The sequence below is a fragment of the Phaenicophaeus curvirostris genome, chromosome 9 (assembly GCF_032191515.1).
Source record: "Phaenicophaeus curvirostris isolate KB17595 chromosome 9, BPBGC_Pcur_1.0, whole genome shotgun sequence".
Taxonomy (NCBI): Eukaryota; Metazoa; Chordata; class Aves; order Cuculiformes; family Cuculidae; genus Phaenicophaeus; species Phaenicophaeus curvirostris.
The window spans coordinates 10,492,752-10,515,125 of NC_091400.1; the positions used below are offsets into that span (position 1 = coordinate 10,492,752).

Sequence of the window (22,374 nt, forward strand, 5' to 3'; positions counted from 1 at the left end):
AACTTCCAAGTGAGATATTTTCCTTGGACATTCTGAACTTGGCCCATCACTTCCAAATTAGGGAGCAGCTCAGTAGATGATGTCTCCCTGCTTGAAAACACATCCCCTCAGACATTAAAGGCACCAGTCAAATCCAAGTAGTGGAAGACGCTGAGGGTGTCCTCCAACTTCTCTTGGTTTCCCTTACCAGGGAGAATTAGACTATATCAATATCAGGCTGCTCTTTGATTTTTGAGATGTTACACCTGTTTTGCTCAAGCTGATGTTCTCATGTTAAGGGTGAGGAGACAACCTTCTTAAATTCAAAGGACAAGTTCGTGAAACCTGGGGGCTAACATGGGCCTTCGCTTTGAGCTTGGTTGCATTCCCCAGCCTGGCAGACAGCACATCTTGTGTGATCTCAAGAGCTCACTGTAACTGTCTGAGTGCTCTCCCAGATGGGAGGGAAAGACACAGGCAGATGCAGAAGCATCACCCATCGGCTTTCCCCTTGTAGCTTATACTAGATGCCTGGAAGGAAACAACAGGCAACAGTTTGATATTTTCCCTTCCCTTCTGCATCATCCATTGTTTCCTCATTTATCACCTCAGAGTCATCCCCTCCCTTGAGCAATCCCCTGTAAAACAGGGGTGAATAAATCCACTGTTCCAAGCAGAGCCAGGGTGTGCACTGGTTATTGACTCGCTGCCACCATCCACATCCCTTGTTGAAGCCAAGACCTGCACACGCACCCACTCTGACTTCTGCCAGGAGCCCCAGAGGCCGAGCACCACACAGCCCGTGGGCATCGCGTCGCTGCTCACCCACGGCGTGGTCATTCTATGATTCTATGAAAGAGGGGAGGGCAGATGTTACAATTTGTCTCCAAGTCCCACACCCTGGAGAAACTCCTCAAAGCAGGAGATGAATCTTTGCCAGGGCACAAGACTTCGCATCTACCCAATTCTCAGCATAGGGACTGCTGCATCATCTCCCCACGCCCTGCCACAGGGGACATGCCATAACTGACTTCATGCCTTAAGCTATTTAGTTTGAAGTGTGTTGTTCCAGAGCTAGACTTTATCAATACCTCTGTCCTGGCTTTGTACACATCCAAACCAGGCACTGCCAGTGTAAATGTTAGTGCAACTCATCCCCCTCTTCTCAGCCAGCCTTCCCAGTGGAGGCTGGTCTCCTGCTTGTGTCCTCTCCCTTAAAAATTATATCAGCATCAACATCAACAGGAAATTCATCTTAAAGGATCAACGACCTGATTCAATACCAGCATATTGCCTCACGATGAGCATGGAAGAAAAAAAAAGAGACACCAGCAAAAAAATAAGCACTGTATGAAAGATTTCTGTTCATCTCAGCACATTTCTCTGCTTTTTAGCAATTCATCTCCATATTAAAAAAAATACATATACTAATGAGCGCTTTCCCATCACTAAATGCCTTAATTTGTCAGATCAAAATTCCTGCAGTTATCAATCGTTACAAGTTCTTATTAGCCTTCCCTCTCTCTGATCTGCCTGCCAGAGGCATCTCCACCACCAACATGCAAAGCCCTCCTCTTTTCAAAGAGCCTGCTCAAGACGTGGGTATCAGAGCGACCTATTCAGCAGTGAAACCACATATGTTCATGAAGTTTGAATCACTTTAGAGCAGTTAAACTATCACCAGTGACAAATTAAACCTCACAGCTTGTATGCAAGATAGTGAAAGTTATTGTTTTCCACTTTAATAGATGCACAAAGAGGTGTGAAAGTCAGACCATGGCACTCACACAGCAACAGATCCATCTAAGGGCTCCTGACTTGAATCACTGGCTCAAAATGCTCCTGGCCAGGAAGAAATGTGTAACTTGAACATTTGCTGCAGTCAAATGGCTGGAAAACTGAAGAAGCTTAGGAATATTTCTTTTGGTGAGTTGTATCCCTGAATGGTGTAACAGGCCAAGACTGCACAAATAGAATCCTAGAACCACCAGGTTGGAAGAGACCCACCAGATCATAGTCTTGTTTGAAGCAGTAAGTGGAGTCTTTTACACACTTATGATGATGTGGTTTGCAGCGTGCCTGCTTTATGAGGTGAATAGAAAGGGATGCAGCACGTTCAGGAGTGTCCAGTTCAGTGCCTTGTCTGGGACTCCATAGGTTTGTCCTTGCAGAGAAACACAAACAATAAAAACAAAGCCCGCACATTTTCTTGAAGCCTGTCCTGGACAGCAGCAATTTATGCCCGACTTGAAGTAGTTTTCCCTTGGCTGCAGCAACAAGCCCAAGGGCAGGGATGAAGGTGTGGCAGTGGAGACCTGGAGGGAACCAGAAAGTACAAAGGACCTGCAAAGAGCACAAAATCTAAATAGGGGAGAGACAATGGAAATGACCCAGCCCAGACAGCCCAGAAGCTGAATTCCCACCATCAAAAGGCATCTTTAATCTCCTCATACCTTAAGGGACTCAGCAGTCCTCACAACTGTCTTCCTCACAACTGTTTAAGCATTTAAAGGTTAATTGCAATGATGTTATACCAGAAAAAAACGGTTTCAGGAAACGGAATTGCCACAAATAAGAGGTTGATTCATATCACAGATTCACATCTCCCAGAGAACAGTGCCTGACACTGATTCTTCAGTTTTACTCAGGAGAACAATACAAAACAATACAAATAAACACGTCTCTTGGAGGCTGAAGGCTTCAAAATCCAACAGATCATTTCTGCTAGGGCTAATTACTAAACCCAGGGCTGTATTTAGAAGACTGTAGCCATTTCTTTAAAGCTCTTGGATGAATAACAGCACTCCAGATACACATATTTGATTTTTTTTTCCGCGGGGCCGTTGTGTTAAGATCTTTACATTTATTTCTCCTGCAGACTCTCAAAGTGCCACAGTGACCCACAAAGGGATATGCCATGAAAAGCTACATGGATGGGGAGCCCCTTCTCTCTACAGCAGATGTGGCATCGTGCTTTTATGCAGTATCACCAGGAACAGCATCACCTCTATACAACATATGAAGCAGAAAGCTGATTCTGCAGAGATTGCTGAAAGGTAAATAGAAATGGCACAGCACTAAAATAAAAATTAAAAAAAAAAAAAAGGTGTGAGAAGGACTAGGGCACGGACTGAGCATGGGCCAGCAGTGTGCCTAGGTGGCCAAGAAGGCAAATAGCATTTGGCTTGTACCAGAAAGAGCATAGCCAGCAGGACCTGGGAAAGTGATTCTGCCCCCATATCCTGCACTGGTGAGGCCACACCTCGAATCCTGGGCTCAGTTCTGGGTCCCTGGCTACAAGAAAGGCATTGAGGGGCTGGAGCGTGTCCAGAGAAGAGCAAGGAAACTGGTGAAAAGGCTGGAGAATAAGTCTTAAAGCGAGCAGCTGAGGGAACTGGGGTTGTTTAGTCTGGAGAAGAGGAGGCCGAGAGGAGATCTTATCACTGCCTGCAGCTCCCTGAAAGGAGGTTTTAGAGAGATGGGTGTTGGTCTGTTCTCCCATGTGATAGGACAAGAGGGAATGGCCTCAAGCTGTGCCGGGGAGGTTCAAATTGGACATTAGGAAAATCTTCTTCACCAAAAGGTTTCTCAAGCACTGGCAGAGGCTGCCCAGGGAGGTGATGGACTCACCATCCCTGGAGATGTTTAAAAGATGTGGAGAAGAAGTGCTTAGGGATACGATTTAGTAGTGGACAGGTACGGTTGGACCTGATTATCTCGAAGGTCTTTTCCAACCTAGGGACACATTTGCCACGAAGAACAGAACCCCACATGCAAGCAGAGGTGAGCCTAAAACTTCACTACTACAGAATGAATATCAAGAAGAGTTCATACAATTTTTTCCTGACAGAAACAGCAATACAACACAAGAGCAGAATAACCAGCCTGTGGCAGACATGAGAGATGCTCCTTATTGCACCAACATTACCTGCTCAGCTCAATAACTTCTACAAAACAGAAAGCAGGCAGTGGGAAGGTCATTTGGAAATTATATTCTAAAAGAGACAATAGATATTTAAGATTTTCCAGCCTCGGGAGGACAGAATTAAGCTGTTTATTCAGGAGGAAGCAGGGCTGGCTAATGTTGAGTTTGCATTTAATTGGCAGTGATGAACAATAAAGTTGCAAACTCCTTTCACCGGAGCTTGAGCGTGCAGAAAACAATCTGTCACAGAGCATTATATAGGAAATATTGTCCTTCAGCACCATGCGGCCTTCTGCCATGTGAATCACAGCCCATTTAACACCATTGATGCTGGGCTTCTCAGAGGAAGGAAAGGCAGCTCTGACCATTACACACCAGCCAACATCATTAGGGTCAATTACCCACTTCGCACTGAAACAAACCTTGTACGTGAACAAGAGCTTCAATACCCTTCAAGTACCACTTTCAACTAGAGATCAAAAATGGGCACATGAAGGTATTCAGCTACTCACAAGCAGCCCTCAGCACCTGGCAGAACCAGGTCCCTAATTAGGATTTAATAAGCTGGTAATTGTAATGGCAATGGTCTCATTAGCTTGATGCCTCATTACCATGAGGCACAGATCAAGTTGAGAAAGGCAGTCAGCCTTGCAAGCCTTTCCAAACAATGAGACTGGAGCAGATTAAAGCAAACGCTGCTTTTTGTGGCAGGTCCTAATGAAAAGTGAAATCAGAGCCAATGGGAAACCAACAGTAATTTGTGTCACTCTTTTTAAGAACGCCTTCAGTAAAAGGAAAACCAGGAAGTTTGTTAATACTCAATAAATGCCAAAAATAGAAAGGAAGAATTTGTAGTCAGCACTACAAAATCGGGAACATTGGGCTGGAACGATGTTTGCTCTAAAGACAGTTCATGGAAATTGGTAATGACTGTTCATTGTTAAATCTCTAACGCAGACCAGCGCATTTCTGAGCCATGAAGAACTTAATGGCCTCTGGTTACCCATCATGTTTAGTTAAGCTGTCACTTCAGGTACACACTTGGGCACTGCTCAATAGCAGGTGAAATCATGCTGGATTTCTACTGCAGTGTGCAAGTCGCCTTTGATCAAACAAATTCTGTCTCGTGATTCTCATCCATTTCTACAAGATCACAGCTACAGGTCCAAGACAAAAGTGTGCATTTATTAAGAATATAATTGCAATGATATCAATAAAACTTTTTTCTTTTGATTTCATGAATTTAGAGAAAAAGCCAGACCGTTTCATGAACAAAATTCAGGTACACGTGCCATCTCATGCAGTGTCCTACCAGAGAGCAAACTGTGCAGTTACCTTTGCGAATGATTTGAGGTTGGCACAGGATGCAGCTGCACTGGTGCCTTGGAGCAGCAGTCATGGATCGTCACCCATTTCACTCAGCAACCGCAACGTGATTTAAGAAAAGCAGCAATGCTCGTCTCCACCAGCAATGAAGAAATCCCTCAGGAGGCTCAAAATGTGATTTTTTTTCAGCACTCACAGGATCTTACTTATTAAGCTGACTTTAACACAAGAGCTCCCAATAGCCATTCTCCTCCTCAGGTTCTGGTATCTACGAGAGTCTGCAGGCAGCTGGTTCAAGGGAGGGCACAGCAGAAAAGCTTTCACATGCCTGCTTTTGTTTGTTTAGTTCCCTGAACCAGCTCACCTCAGGATCAAAAAAAAAAGACATAAAATAAAAGGAGCACAAATATAGTCACTTTGAATATAAATTGTGTGCTTGCAGACTTGAAAGTGAATAAACATACCAACTTGAAGAAGCTAATACACACAGAGAGCCCCTTAAAGGTGGCCCAAGACCAGTACAGGAGACTAAACAGGAATGTCACACAGCGTCTTAATGCAAAAAAAGGAACAAAGAGCTGTGCTGCGAGGAAGCCTTGCTGCTTGCTATTGCTTTTGTAGCATATAACATTTAATCTAAATATTGCCACTTTCAGCTTAAAACCATTCCCCCTTGTCGTATCCCTGCACTCCCTGATAAAGAGACCCTCCTCAGCTTTCCTGGAGTCTCCTGTAAGCACTCCTCTGGGTGGCCTCAGCAGGAAGTTGTTTTCAGTGAGGCTTTCCACCTCTCCACCACCAATGCTCAGAAAACTGTAAGCAAACTGAGCCCACATCACCTCTTCCAACATTTCTTGGTAAAGGAGATGATCTGCCATGACCTCTCTGATCCCAGTAGACTCTAATATCTTGCCTAGTGTATTGTCTAACAAGTTTCTGCATGTCTGGATCCTTCATTCAGGTCACAGTTTAGCCCAACGTGCCTATTTGGTTTGTGTATAACTGAAGGAACAGTTGAAAGCCATTTTGTTCCTCGCACAGGAATAGCTGCAGCTGCACATCTGAGCACAAACAAACCCAGAGCATTCGATATTTTGCAAGGGAAACCCCTACTGAGTTCAGCAGGGGCAGAACTTCAATCTGCCTCCATACCACCAGCATCCTTCACCATTCTCTGCCTTGCTTGCATCACAACTGCTACTTCGTTTTGTGGTATGAGGTATTTTTTGAAAAAAAAACACCTTAAAATAAGTTTTCTTATTGCACACAGACATGAAAAACATTACTCCGCAGTGAAACAGAGCTCTCGCTTATTGAAATAATGGCCAGTATTGCCCAATGGCTGGATACATCCAACCTGTCTCCAAGGACATAGACATCCCCAAGGAACCCTTCCTAGTACCTTCCGATAACCAGGCAGATTAAAGTTGAGTGGTTTACATCTCTTCAACTTCCTAGAGTTTTCTCCAAAGTAGGAAGAAGCCTTTCTGACTGTTCTGACTCAGAGCAAGAAGCAAAAGAAGTGACAGGTTTGGTGGCTTGAGAATAAAACCAGAGAAAACACACCTGCAAATGACTTCAGTTCATACATATGGAAGTAGACGATAAAAAAGTGACAGCAGAAAAAAAAAAGTCATACATTGTAGGAATCCAGAAATCAGGAGAACTTGATTGACAGCATAGTAACACCTACAGAATAGCAGACTAGAACTGCTGGGAGAACACTTAAATGTATTTAAATTAATTCCCTCATTCCCGATAAAGAGATTATGTTGACACTGGAAGTACCTACAATTTCAATCTGTTTTGAAACATCAAGCTGCCAATATTATCATCTTTTCTGCAATACGACCATTAAGGAGAATTAAGATGCAGCATTGCTAAATGATTGCCAGTGCATCATCCAATACAGGAGAGAGAGATTAAAGCTGGTTTGCCAACTGCAGCCTCACCCAGCTGCAGGAGAACATTGCTTATGATAAACAGCAGACACTTGAGCAGCGCTCAAGGACAGCGGCTCAGAAAGGAAAGGGTACAGACAGCTTTAACATAGCATAAAGGCTCTTCAGAGTGCATCTGAACAGCCAACATACGCATTGCCAAGTGGTTAAAACAGGATTATTTAACCCAGAGTAATTCAGGTCATGCTATTTCTCCTTAGAAAGGGACAAGGAGACCACCTACCTGTACTGTTGCCCTTAACTGAGCGGTCTTCTCCTGTCTCGTCCTCTCTCCTCCTCTTCCTCCTTACAGAGATGCACAGAGTAGCCCAAAGGCCATGCCCCAGGGCTAAGAGTGAAGTCAGAAGACACTGGAGAGTCAAAATAGAAAGTATATTTAGTATCCAGATGGAAAAACTACACATTTCAGACTCAATTCGAGGAATATGTTGGAGAAGCCAAAAGATGCTAAAGTCACGCCCATAAAGGCACACAGGAGTTTTGCACAACCTCAGCGTGAGATCAAAGACAGACTCTTCCAAGCAGGGAATCGCTCCCTCCTTTCTCTTCATGAGCTGTCATGTTCTGCACAACCTGGCAGTTGTATTCTTAGCTCTTCAGGATTCTGAAACTTCTCAGAGATCAGTAGCTAGGGCTGGTATTTATCCAGCCAAGATAATAATTATTTCTTCTGTACCTCACTCTTTCACTTTAAATACAATTTATTAGCCTTACTTTATTTTTATAGTAATCAAATTAAGTCACAATGTCTCAATCAAAAGAGCCACATACATTGTGGTTTTTTTCCTGTGCACATGAAGTCCATGGAAGAAGAGAGACTCACTTAATAATGGCCAAAGTATTTGCTTGTTTTCAACCCAAGAGGAATTCATGAGACTAAAGTAAGCTTAAACTAAGCCATACTCTGAAGATGCAGAGCAACAGACAACTAAATGAGCTCCAGTGGGAACAAACTTTACACGTGTTATTTTTCAGGTTGCTTTCAAAAAAAATCAATAAAGCTCTTGAAATATTTTAAATCTCACCAAAGACCGGCTGCAAAGCAGCTAAATCGATTTACAAGTGGAGACTTGTTCTGCTCTGGGAATTGCTAAATAGAAACACAAGCACAATTTGGTAGCACAAACAGCATCTTCCAGCTCAGGGCCAAGCATGTGACGAGCAGCCCTTCCCTCCATCAGCTCCGATGCAAACGTCAGGGAATCCTGCTCTACCTAGCACCCTTCTTTTGCAGCAGGGAGCATGTGGACAAGTGCCCCCTGTCAGCCAAAAGAACAGTCACCGAGGCTCTTGCAGGAGGCTGGGTTTGCGGTTTGCCCTGCGTGATTCGACTTTCTGCTCCCTTCTTCCCAGAGTGCAAGGGAATATTCTCTTAATTAAATCCAGGGTAAAGCACAATTTTTTTTGTTTCCCTGTTTATTAGGGAAATATTCCCTTATGGGGAAATATCCTCAATTAAAAGCCATTCCCCCTCACCCTATTCCTGCCCTTCCTGATCAAAACCCCCTCCCCAGATTTCCTGCAGCCCCTTTCAGCACTGGAAGCTGCTCTAAAACCTCCCCTCAGCCTTCTCTTCTCCAGGCTGAACAAGATGATGGGCAATTTCAATAAGAAGGCATTAGAGTGCCCCGTAGATGAAAGAGTTCTTGCTATAGCAAGAACTGCAGACATTAAACCTCAGCCACAGCAGCTGAATTCCTGCCAAACCACTCTGCTCCATCTCCTTTTCTCAGTTTGGATCTTCAGATGCAAGTAGGTTTAGCAGATGAGTGCCTGCTTGCCAAAAATGCAAGTGGAGCTGGTAAATAATCTTGGTTGCTTTTTTGTCCTACATGAGCAAATCATGAAGTGGCTGATGACCACTTAGCTTGAGTTCAGTGAATCTGCAAAGAGAGTTGCAGAACCTCTTTGTTAAATAAAATTAATGTAATATTCTCATGCCAAAAGTTGCTCTTGTTCATTTTATGCAGGGAAATAATCTTCATAATTCCAAATTCACCAGCAGGAGAAAAACATGGAATGGTTTGGGTTCCAAGGGACCATAAAGTCCATTGAGTTCCAGCCTCCCTGCCACATACAGGGACACCTCCCACTAGATCAGGTTGTTCAAAGCCCTATCCATCGTTGCTTTGAACACCTCCAGAGATGAACAGAAATTTCCATCTCAACTCTTGTCATCGGTGATGTCAGAGTTTGGACACTTGGGTCTGTCCAGCAATACCTGCGCACCAAAATGGTGAGCTATAAAATACGAACAATGAGGGTTTGATTCAGTAGTTTACAGCTTCCTACAACAAACGTAGCTGAGTTCCAGATCACTCAACAAGCATCCTTCACAATGAGGGTGGGGAGGCCCTGGCCCAGGTTGCCCAGAGCAGTGGTGGCTGCCACATCCCTGGAAGTGTTCAAGGCCAGGCTGGATGGGGCTTTGGGTAACCTGATCCAGTGGGAAGTGTCCCTGCCCATGGCAGAGGGTTGGAATTAGATGAGCTCTAATGTCCCTTCCAACTCAAACCATTCCATGACTCTCCGATTCTGTGTGGCAAGTGAAATCCTTTGATACAGATTTCCACAGGGCTTTTGGTAAGCTCTCTCGCCAAAAACTCTTTACAAAGCTACCACAAGATAATGGAGCAGCTTTTCAACATGAGTAAATTGCCTGTGGAAAGCCATGGAGTGGGAAACAACAGTTCTATCAGAGCGAGGTGACAAGCAGAATTGCACAGCTAATTGCTGTTTTCATAAAGCGCTGAAAAGGAAGTGAGCAGTGAAACGCAAGGTTCACACGCTACCATCCAGGGAAGTAAAGAAGAGGGTGAGAGATCCAGATTACTCATGTTTACGTTGACTGACAAAATTACGCTTTGGGGAAAAACAATCCTGATTTTACTTTCACAGGGAGGAGCTACTGTTACCTACAAATGACATCGTGGGACAGTAATGGATAGATCTAAGAACCACTAACTTACTATGCACTTGTTATTAAGAAAAGGCAACTTCAATGCTGGGAACTACTAGAAAAGAAAGAACAAAACATCATTATGGCAAAAAATGAATGAGGTGAAGGATTTATATCCGTGGTTGTGTATGCAGTTTTCAATTCACAACACACCTCTGGATGATAAAATGATTTGAGTTGGAATAGACCTTAAAGATCATCTGGTTCCACTCCCTGTCATGGGCAGGGACACCTCCCACTGGATCAGGGGCTCCAGGCCCCATCCAACCTGGCCTTGAACACCTCCAGGGATGGGGCAGCCACCACTGCTCTGGGCAGCCTGGGCCAGGGTCTCCCCACCAACACAAAAGAGAAGCATGCACAGAGAATTCATTTTTCTGTGACTGTGGTTCAGTCTCTCTCCTGCATTATCTGCACTCAATAGCTCCAACATTCTCTGAAGTAGAAGATTGGAGCCATAACTGGAAAGCATATCATCACTCAAACGTGCTTTCAGCAGCTGTAACTGAGGGAACAAAGAGGATAATGAGATTATTTAGATTACCAGTAGATAATCACCAGGTATGATGCAGGTCTGTGTTTTAAGGGAAATGTTTCTATAGCTCAGATGAAATTCTGCCCAACAGTCATTCTAAAAGGTCAAACCCACGTACCTTGAACAACTCGTGCACCCGGGAACAGCAGGTGCCTGCTCAGTAAAGACTTAATGCAAAAGTCATTAACCAAAAGAACCAAACAGGCCTGTTTTCCCTCTGCTCTTGCACAGGCGGGATGGGTCCTGCCTGGCAAGTTTTGCTTCCAGCTCCTTTCATGAGAAGGGTTCAAGTACCAGCAGGCCACGGCCAGTAACACAGACCCCAAAATGGGAATCTTTAAGGCTGTTTAGTGCTGTGTGGTACCCGCTAGAAGAATCTTTTGTTTCAGAGGGACCATGTAGGGAATTTAAGTCGGGGACCTTCAAAAATAGGTAATTTTAGGATTTGATGCCTTGACCTGTCTCAAATACGAGGCAAATGTCACTGCTCAGCCACAAGAACAGGTTACCACAAGGATAAGATTTGACTTGGGAGTCCATCAGCTGTCCCACCGTAACTGACTCTGCAGACTCTTTGGGTGCGTGCCCACCATGCCACTCGCCTCCCAGCTGCTCCATTCTTCTATGGAGCAGCAGGAACCTCCCTGGATGCACCACCTCAGCTCTGCGCAGTACATTCAGTCCTCCACCAACCCTTTCTTTGAACTGGTGCTCTTGTCCCAGCAGTGGACCTCAGAGTAACACCTACCAACGATCCCCAGAGAATCATTCATCATAGAATCATAGAATCACTTGGTTGGAAAAGACCTTCGAGGTTGAGTCCAACCATCCCTGTCCTCTACTGAACCAGATCCCTGAGCACCTGGTCTGCCCGTCTGTTAAACCCCTCCAGGGATGGGGACTCCACCACCTCACTGGGCAGCCTCGGCCAGTGCCTGAGAAACCTTTTGGTGCAGGAATTTTTCCTGATATCCAATCTGAATCTGCCCTAGTGCAATCTGAAGCCATTCCCTCTCGTCCTATCACTTCTTACTTGGGAGAAGAGCCCAACACCCACCTCGCTAGAGCCTCCTTTGGAGTAGTTGTATACAGCGATGAGGTCTCCCCACGAACCATTCCATGTACAACACTGTCCAATTTGCTGACAGACAGCAAATGACATTAACAAATAAATTCCCTGCTGCCTGGGAACAGAAACAAGTGGTGACCTGGGTCATCTCACAAACTGCAACAGGTTTTTATTTAAGAAATGATTAGTTAAAAAAATACCAAACCAACCAATCTTAATGAGGCAATGAGTGCTATTACTAAATTCATTCTGCTGTCATCCTTAGAGGAGCCAACTTTCCTGTTCCATGCTAATTAGATCAGTTAGCAGAAGCTCTGAAAGAGAAACATTAACCAAAGCGTACCTGGGACATCCCAGGGGCAGATGGAGACAGCCAGAAGGGATTTCAGAGTACTCATTGCCTATGAAATTTTGGAAACCCCTTAAACCAGTCATTCAGGTTAGGGTAAAGATAGATGAGTTTAATCCTTCCTCTCCCTCTAGCAAAGTATGAAGCACTTTGTGGAGGAGCTTTCAGCTGAGGGCAAATCAGCGAAATGGTCTGTTCTGCTAATGCAGCAACGCTGCTCTGTGCCTCCTGCCAGAAGGAAAGACTGCCCCTTGCACGGGATTCTGCTCCTCATTCGAAGCTGATAAAGATGAAATATAGATTCTCCGTCCTTTTCCTGTTAGCAGGCACTGTGGGTATAAAAATACCTCATTGGGCCAGCATCACACCAATTTATAGTATATAAAGTAACGTTCTCCAGGACAAAATAACTTCCCCTGTCCTGTAATTGCTGGAATGACACCTGCCAGATTAAGCCCATCCCTGGTTTGCACCTTCCATGATTACCACTCCTTGCAGTTTGTAAGCCTACCAAAAACATCATTTATCCTAGATTAAACCCAGAATCAAGTGCTGTAAGCACAGGGCACTCAATATGATTGTCATGCACCATGTCACCTTGGAAATCAGAGACAGATGAGCCATAGTCCTCCTCCTTGGAGAAAGGTTCCTTTCCGCTACCAGCCAGAACATATTTCGCAAGGAAGCTCCAGAAGGAAAAGTCACACTCGACCTGCAAACCCTCCTCTAGGTCACCTAGAAATAAAAGACTGAATAGGAACAAGACCAGTGTTTCCTTCCACATAAATTACAGGCTGAGGTCAGGCTCTGTGCTAAGGACACGCACGATGGGACACAAACTGTCACTCAGTATCAGCAGAGCAGAAAGAGAAGAGCACTAACCCAAGGAGCGATGACTCCTCCCTAGCGGAGCCTTTTCATTGTGGTCAAGAACTGCATTGATCCTACGGGTGCCACAACTCACACACTGTGAGCTGCACCAAGTGCCCTCTGGGTATCCGATGTGAGGCAAGGCACCAAAGCATCTTTGTTTTCTCTCAACTGGAGCTGGGTTGAAGACAGGAGCTAAATTCAAGCAGGTGGTTTTTACTCTGTAGTTCTACAGAACAACCCCTTCAGCGGGGTTGTGGTAACATACACTGAAAACATTTTTCTTTTAGTCAGAACATGGCCTTTGCTGACCATACTTCTACCAAATGATAGAAATTCAAGACTTTTGCTTTGAAGTATTCATCCACAAACACTTCAACAACTGCAGAAGTGCACCAAGGAGATCCAACTGTAGAAGAGCTGTGTACTTATCCAGTTAGACCCCTGTCCATCACTTGCACCAAAGACTAGGCTGAAAGAGTTGGGGTTGTTCAGACTGAAGAAGAGAAGGCTCCGAGGAGACCTTAGAGCCACTTCCAGCACTGAAAGGGCCTCTAGGAAAGCTGGGGAGGGGATTGTTTACAAGGGCCTGGATAGAATACGGGGAAATGGCTTTAAATGGGCAGGGGAGAAGATTTAGATTGGACATTAGGAAGAAATTCTTCAAGATGAAGATGGTGAGGCACTGGCCCAGGTTGTCCAGACAAGCTGTAGTTCAAGGCCAGGTTGGATGGGGCTTGGAGCAACCTGATCCAGTGGGAGGTGTCCCCATAGCAGGGGGTGGAACTGAATGGGCTTTAAGGTCCTTTCCAACCCAAACCATACCATTCTATAATTCATCCCCAAACAGTTCCCAAACAACTACAGAAGGGCATCAAGGAGATCCAATCGCAAAAGAGTTGAGTACTCACCCAGATAGCTCCCCCCTCCATCATTTGTATCAGACTATTGTGACCATAGAGTGACAACCACCTCCGAGAGATTTCAATTTCCCAAAGCAAGAAATGAAATTCATCTAAAAATAGTTTAATGTAGCAAGTTTGGGTATAGAACCAGTGCAACATCAAAAGGACACCCATTATGTAACCAACTTTACTGCTTAACCTTAACAGAGTAAGCTACAGATGCAATGGCGTTACCACAAGTTAAGTTAGATACTGCAGTTAGGATCATGCTGTTGGTAGTTGTGGCTTTACAGAACCAACGCTCAAATTGGCTGAGTTAGTTTTCCTGTCAGTAAATGCAAGATCACAGAGAAAAAAAATAATTTAGTAGAGTAAGCTGTATTCTGCTTCATGCTCAGTCACAAGGATAATGTCTTTGACAGATAAACAATATTTCAGCATTATGGTAATAATGCCAAAACATACAGGGATTTTAATGTCAAATTTACAACATAATACAGTGCTTAACAAAGATTTCTCAGGTAAGGAGGCCAAGTGAGAACGCTACACATGACCAAGAGGTGTCCAAGCACCACCCAGTGCGTACCAAGTGAACCACGCTGACAAGAAACGCTTTACCTTTAGATGGAATTATCGTTCTGGAAGTTGGTGTCCCAAACATAACACAATGTAAAAGGAATGTTGAAGCCTCGCCTCGAACATGAAGCAAAAGGACTACACCTTATTTACAAACTTGAACAAGTCAACCCACTTTAAGAACAGAAAAACATTGCGATCACTTGACAGAGGTGACAGAGCTTGATCACTGAGTTACATGAACTAGAACGGTAACGAAGCTGTAAACAAATTAAGTTAATGCATCTATTCTTAATATTGTCATTTCAGCAAACAGCGATCTTTAAAGCTAAGGACTCTATCAGAGGTTTTAATTTTGTTTAAAGCCAAAACTGATTAAAACCTGGAACCTGGCAAATCATTTTTGTTCCATTAGACCACACTGACTCCACCCATCACCTGCTTCAGCAAAAATGTCAAAGATCCTGGTTTTGTCCAATTCTGCTTCAAAATAAGTCGCAAAGTTGAAGCAAACATTATCAACATCTGATGATAAGTGCCTCACATAAGTGAAGCACTGGCCCAGGTTGCCCAGAGAGGTCGTGGCTGCTCCACTCCCGGAGGTGTTCAAGGCCAGGTTGGACGGGGCTTGGAGCAACCTGATCCAGTGGGAGGTGTCCCTGCCCATGGCAAGGAGTGGGACTGGATGGGCTTTAAGGTCCCTTCCAACCCAAACTATTCTATGATTCTAAAATCTGTACTCAGAGTGGTTCAGTTTTCCACTGTTGGGGTGAGATGAGACTGCCAGCATGGTTTTAGATCAAAAACAAAACACTGAAGCACTCACTCTGAGGTTTAAAAGGAAAACTTCCTCAAAATTATACAGTCTTTGCAAACATCCAAAGTAATATATGGGTAAATTAGATCTGAATCCATCTATCACAGTAGTGCCCTCCTCATTCTTCCTCCACACACACACACAAAGAACGTTGCCAAAGTGGCTAATGTGAAACCAAGAGAATTAAATTCGTTTACATGAAATCTGACAACGAAACAAGAAAAAGAACCTTTGTCCCTGCCGCATCTGGTTTTTATCTTTTTCCTGCATTTTGTAACGCACTCATGCAAGCATCAAGGAGGCTGTGATGATTTTTTTCCACGTTGCTTTTAACAGGTGTAAGAGCTGTGCAAGGCAAAACTGAACAACCTTTTGTTTCACTTCAGAAAGATTTTATATAACCAACTCATTTCTCTTCATAACCAAAGGTGAGAGAAATAAAAAATCCATAGTTATGAAAAAAACCCTGTTACCAAACTGCTTTTTCAAGTATGCTTCTCCTCTCATGAAGGAATTGCATTAGCCATTATGGATTAAACTCCACATCAGCATCATTTGGATTCAGACCAAAGATCTCCTGGCATGGGGCTCAGCTGGCCCTCCAGCTGGAAACAGGAGGCTGATGGGCACACGTCCATGTATTACAGCCCTCCTCAACTCCTAGAGTCCTACAGCATCCACTGTCGCCCCCCTCCATCGCATCCCCGATACAGGAGAAACGACACAGGAGCCACAGAGTGATCCAAGACAGTTACCACCATTTGATGATCTATCAGGTGCAGATCTGGTTTGGGCTGACGGAGATGCACTATGCAGACCTACCAGGCTGGCGAATTTTGCTCAAGATGTTCTTACATAGCACAGCAAAAAAACCAACACCTTAAATGTTTCTTTCAGTCTGGAATTCCCATCTCAATCAATATTGCAATTATGGAAGCCAATAAAAAGTCAGTGAGAGGGCCTCTACGAGAGCTGGTCCCAACGTTAAACAATAACAGACATGAAAAATAAAAGAGGACAAACTTCCAAGTCATTATTAGTGATGATGGTGATAGGTTCAACTTTTCTTCCTTCTTAAATTCACCTCCCATTAATGCAAGAGAAAAGTGCAACTTTGCAGCATGTTTGTTCACATCAAGTTTTACCTTGAGAGCACATTTTGTGGTCACAAAATATGGTCTCTAAAGTTGCAAAGTGTACAGGCTGAAGGCACAGAGTACAAACGCACAAGAAAACAGATATCAAAATACAAAATGAAAGAGAGAAGAAAAAAATCTGGAATTTCAAACTCCCTGACAGAAGCTACATTGATATGGGACCAACTCTTCAAAGGTGACAGGTTTTAAACTAAGGAACAAATACTGCAAAATAACAAAACTTTATTCTTATTCTTTAAGTAAAAGCTCCAGAAAATACCTTGAAGTTTAAAAACTAATACACCAATGCGTTACCTAGTTTTAAGAATGTCCTTAATCTTAAGAAAAGAGTGCAAAAAGGATTCTTCCATTCTATCACTTTTGGAAGCTGTTGATTTCGGCTGCCTGTTTCTTCCCACTTTGAAAGGATTGGTTTTTCAAGGTGCATTCCTCACAAAGATCACAAACCATAAAGCTTGTCCAGAGGTCAGACCAAGGAATCATGTCTTTCAAAGTCATCTCAATCGTAGCAGCAACTGACATTTTATTATATAAAGAAGAAAGTCCAAATATCTTCTTTGAGGCATAGTTCATGTCAGAGCTGGAGTATCAGCAATTGCCAAAGGAGGCTCTGGATACCACCTGCGCTCCTCCAGTGTCTGTTCTGGCTAGGAATAGAAGTGGATCTGGTATGTTCATTATCTGTACCCCCTGGAGCTTGCACAAGCTGATGAGCCATCTGAAATGATATAAAAAGTTCAACAAATACTCTCAGATTAAGCTCTCATCCAGCATCCTTTGCCCTCCTTCCCACAACAGCCAGAAAATCAGCACTGCCTGCAAGATGTTACCAGCACAAACCAAAGCTGATGGACCAAGCCAACAGCTAAACCTGGCAGACCAAGGCAACAGCTACTCATTCATTTCAGGTTGTAATAAGATTTCACTATAAGACTTCATAACATATCATAGCAAGAAATAAAACAAACATTCTCTGCTGAAAGCAGAGAAAGGAGGTTGGCAGGAAGAGTACAATAAAATGAACCAAAGTTAACAGCAGCACCAGAACAGACAGTATTTCGCAATACTCAGGGCTATTTTAATGACCAGCAATTTGGTTGTCAGGCATTGGATGAGGCTGCCCAGGGAGGTGGTTGAGTCCCCATCCCTGGAGGGGTTTAAAAGCCAAGCAGATGTCATTCTTTGGGACATGGTCTGGTGGCAGACCTACCAGGGCTGGACCGATGGCTGAACTCAATGATCTTAAATGTCTTTTCCAACCCAAACCATTCTGTGATTCTGTCAACAGAATTTAAATCCTAACCTGGAAGGTATGGGACTAGATTCTCTCCTGGCCAAACATTTAACCACCACAGAAGATGGACCCTGTGACTGACTGCAACCAAATTAAGGATGTTTGGAGTACAGCAACGTTGAGAATGGAAGTATAATTCCTCCCTATGCTTCTCGCCCCAACACCTTAATCTCTGTTGGGGAAAATTAAGGGAGCTACGAAGTGAAGATTCTCATAGTTAGACATGCAGCAAGAAGCTTCATCTACCAATGGAAGAGAACTTCCCCAATATTACCTTTAACATCACAACACAGGTGGATCCCATGTTGTATCAAACACATAACTGAGGGTTCCACATTGAAAAGCACAACCTTTCCAAATCCTTTGTTCCAGCAAAGGACAGAAACACACTTCACCAGTGGGTGATTTATATCAGAGGTGGCCTGTGTCACTGTTTAACTGCTGTTAAGCGTATCCTGACCAGGTGGAGACTTGGGACAACTAAACTCTTTGTCCTTAAGACTTCAGCTGTGTACTCACATGAAGTGGGAGTATCTTGCCCTCAGCAGCGAGAATACCTTACTACCTCACAGTTAACCAGCCTCTAGATGCAAGAGGTTTATATCATTACTAAGAACGGTAAAGATTCCACTGGCAGAGAGTGACCTACAGCATGGAGATGCTGCCTGTGACACCCCACCATGCCCCTGAGAACCCAGAAGTCACCACTACCTCTACACCTAACCCACCAGGGACTGCAGCACACTGGAGGGCAGGGTTAGACACATACTTACTGTAAGCTAACTCTTCTCCAGCTCTCTTGCGTGACTGATCACCTCTAGGAAAGAAGGAGAAAATTTGCATTTTAAGAAGAGGAAAACAATAGTGAAATATTTCAGCACAATAATCAGCTTTTACAGACCTGAGAAACAAAATGTGACCATAGAATCATAGAATGGTTTGGGAAACTCAAAGGAAACAGGCTTAACACACTCCTTGGTGAAAGAGAAACCCAATTCTTTAATACACATATACATTTATATAAGCCGGAATGTAACCTCAAAACAATTCTGAAGGGTTACAAACAAATATAACCTATGTTCCTGAGCACAGGAAGAAACACATTACATTTTGAAACACACTTCAAGGCAAAATGCATTTCAAACAGCACCACAAAATGCCATGTAGCAAATTGTATCGCCTGCATTTCAGTTTTCTTCTACCTTTGAATGATGACAGGCTCGACTAACACTTTCTCTACCTTCACGTTTACCAGACTGCAGTGACTCCCCAGCAGTACAACCGCCTCAAATACATGGTGCGGAACACATCCATCAGAGACTAAAGGCCATCAAGCGGTTACTCCACTGCAAAGCTTCATTTTGCATTTTTATATAATAAATTGAAAGCAAGCGACATAGAAACAGAGAAACAGCAGTTACACTGAAGCAAGGAACAGGAACTCTTAGAAATTAGACTCTGCAAACAATCATAGAATCATAGAATGGTTTGGGTTGTAAGAGACCTCAAAGCCCACCCAGTTCCACCACTGCCATGGGCAGGGACACCTCCCACTGGATCAGGGACTCCAAGACCCATCCAACCTGGCCTTGAACCCCTTCAGGGATGGGGCAGCCACCACTGCTCTGAGCAACTTGGGTCAGGGCCTCCCCACCCTCATCAGGCCAATATGCGACAGAAACCTTTCTTAGTTCTCCCCTGTACAACTACCCTCAAACTGTAACATCTCCTTTGCTGCCTCCCCCCATTACACCGGACAGAAAGAGTTTCCTATGGATCTGCCTTAGTTCTGGTGCTAGGGAACTACTGTTATGCACGATACAGGAGTTGCTAAAATAGGGTCTCACCAATTCTGTACACTACAGAACACCACAGAGGCATCCAACCTTTGCGACGGTCAGCATCCTTCCAGCCTTTTACACAAGTCCTCCTTACGGCACCAGCCAAACAATAACAAATTAGAAGTACAATCAAAACACAGGGGGGCATGAATTGTAAGCAATCTGTTTCATGGAACTATTTCAAGACTTCTGATCATCTCCTTTTTGGCAGCATTTGCAGGGTTCTTGGTGCTCAAAACATGTGGGAAATAAAGCCATGTTTCAGATACCAAGTTGTGAAGGTTATTAACTCTTAAATTATTTATTTCCTCCATTTTTACCAGTTCAGCCTTGTCTAGCACAATTACTAGTGCATTTTAATAATTATTACCTAGTAAATCCATTCTGCATAAGCTCTCTTTGAAGTTTCTGGTCTTGAGCAGCATATTCCTGAAGCTCAGACTCCACAGCAGGAGGCAGAATATTTGGGATGAATTTAGAAAATAAAGCTGGTGCCATCTGTACCCATTCTGTGAGAGGAGGGAAAGCAACAACGAAACACAGGAAGAGGTCTTTGTGTAAGCTTTTCTCTTTGACAAATGTAACTTTGTTCTATTTTACATATATTGTAGCATCTTGAATTTAAAAACAAAAACAAATACCAAAAAGCAGCCCAACAAAACCAAAATGAAACAAAAACCGCAAACCCATTCCCCAAAAGCACAGAAAGCAGAACAAATAATCACTGTTCAAATCAGATATTCACATGTAGGTAAAGGAATTGCTATTTTGTTTACTCATGAGCTTCACCATCAAACTGAAATTCAGTTCTTGCAGCCTCACGGGGCCTGCCGAGCCTCTGTAAACTCACAAGGACAGGCACCGATAATCAGCAAACCCACCTTAGCAATCAGATCATTAACACAATTCTCTCATTGATCTTCCAAAGCTTAGGCAAACACTTTTTTAATGTTCATTCTATAATTTTAACCTGTATTAGCTCAGATTCAGGGTATAAATGTGATTTATTTTCACTACACTTACAAGAATAAGACACTTCACCTTAAAGTGGCTTCAAAGCTGATTATAAGAAACCGAAGAAGCAAAGGATGAAAATTTGGTTTATAGCAACTTGGTAGGAAGTTCTGGGAGAAATAAATACTCCAAGTACTTCTGAAGCCAGACTTTCTACACATGACAGTGGTTATCTTAAACTCATCACAGAACCACAGAACCACTTAGGTTGGAAAAGACCTCAAAGATCACCGAGTTAAACCACAAACATAACACTTCCAAGTCCACCACTAAACCACGTCCTGAAGTGCCACATCTACACGTCCTCCAGGGAGTTACAAGTGATAGGATGAGAGGAAATGGGGTAAAGTTGCACCTGGGGAGGTTTAGATCGTATATCAGGAAAAATTTCTTGACAGAAAGAGTGGTGAAGCACTGGCAGAGGCTACCCAGGGCAGTGGTGGATTCTCCATTCCAGGAGGCCTTCAAAAAACACGTAGATGTGGCACTTTGGGACATGGTTTAGTAGGAACAGTGGTGTTGGGCTAACAGTTAGACTGGATGAGTTTAGAGGTCTTTTCCAACCTCAATGATTCTATGATTCCTTTACTTCAGTATCTAACCTTCAGCCATGACTAACTCATTAAAAAACCTATTCCTTATTTCAACAGAACAAGAGAAAACTAAAACTGTCTTCCCTTCACCTCCAGAACAGAGGATTGGGTTGCTTCTTTAAAATCAATTTAGTATTCACATGGTGCCTTGCACAGGTCACAGAGATGGGCAACAAGAAGAACCAGGGCCATCGCACAGCAGAACTAAGCCTTATAATGGACAGAAAACAACATGCATTTGTTAAATGTGCCTTACCTAGATAATGACCGCATGTGTGTTTAACAAAACATACCACAACCACAGTACGAGAGAATCACGGAAACCTCTGGCTTTGTTACCTGGTCGTAGTGTATACAGGCCTTTCACAATATTTGCCATGGTTGAAGGAGTTATTTGAAACGGCGTCGACTGAGCTTCCAAAAGTAAAGCTGAAATAAAATTAAGAGAATTAGCAATTTTTCTAATCAAGAAATATTGGCTTTTATAAATCATAGAATGATTTGTGTTAGAAGGGACCTTGAAGTCCATCCAGTTCCACCCCCTTCTCTTCTCCAGTCTGAAGAACCCCAACTCTCTCAAGCCTGTCCTCCAGAACTGGACACAGGGCTCCAGGAGGGGTCTCACAAGAGCAGAGTAGAGGTGTAGAATCACCTCCCTTGCTCTGCTGGCCACGTTGCTTTTGATGCAGTCCAGGATGTATCAAAGAAACTAGTTGTGCTTTTTTGTTATCTGATGTCCTCATGGATGGAAACCGGTAGGAGCCTGATCAACAACTTAATTCTCACAAGTAATAAAACATAACTTTTCGAAGAAGCATTCTGTTCAAATTATGTATGATGAAAAGATGAAATCATTTATTTTTCATCCCTTTTCAGACAGGCAGCAGGAGCTGTGAGGAAAAAAAACAAGCCAGAGCTAGTGATGGCTTTAAGTATTCAGATGCAGAACTGCAGTAAACAATCTATTTTTAGCAGCACTCACACTGAGTGCGATCATCACCTGGAGATCCATAAACCCACACTTCACAGTACTTAACATCATGTACACAAAACTAAGCGTGGATTGGAAGTCTACGACTGAAGCACAAGTAGTGTGGAAAAAGTAAAAATCAAGTAAGAAAAGTTATTTTAAACAAAGGGCCTACAAGAAAGCCGGAGAGGGACTTTTTACAAGTGCCTGGAGTGACAGGACAAGGGGTAATGG

General features: G+C 43.5%; 1 protein-coding gene across 1 annotated transcript in view; it reads right to left on the reverse strand.

Moving 5' to 3' along the window:
- Positions 1-13,978: 13,978 nt before the first annotated feature.
- CACUL1 (CDK2 associated cullin domain 1) overlaps positions 13,979-22,374 on the reverse strand; it is a 37,229-nt gene continuing 28,833 nt past the window's right edge. The window contains exons 6-9 of the mRNA XM_069863796.1: positions 21,510-21,599; positions 19,934-20,072; positions 18,496-18,539; positions 13,979-17,146 (exon numbers count right to left, since the gene is read on the reverse strand). Coding sequence (XP_069719897.1) covers positions 17,106-17,146; positions 18,496-18,539; positions 19,934-20,072; positions 21,510-21,599 — 314 coding nt within the window. The 3' untranslated portion in view covers positions 13,979-17,105. The remainder of the gene's footprint in view (positions 17,147-18,495; positions 18,540-19,933; positions 20,073-21,509; positions 21,600-22,374) is intronic.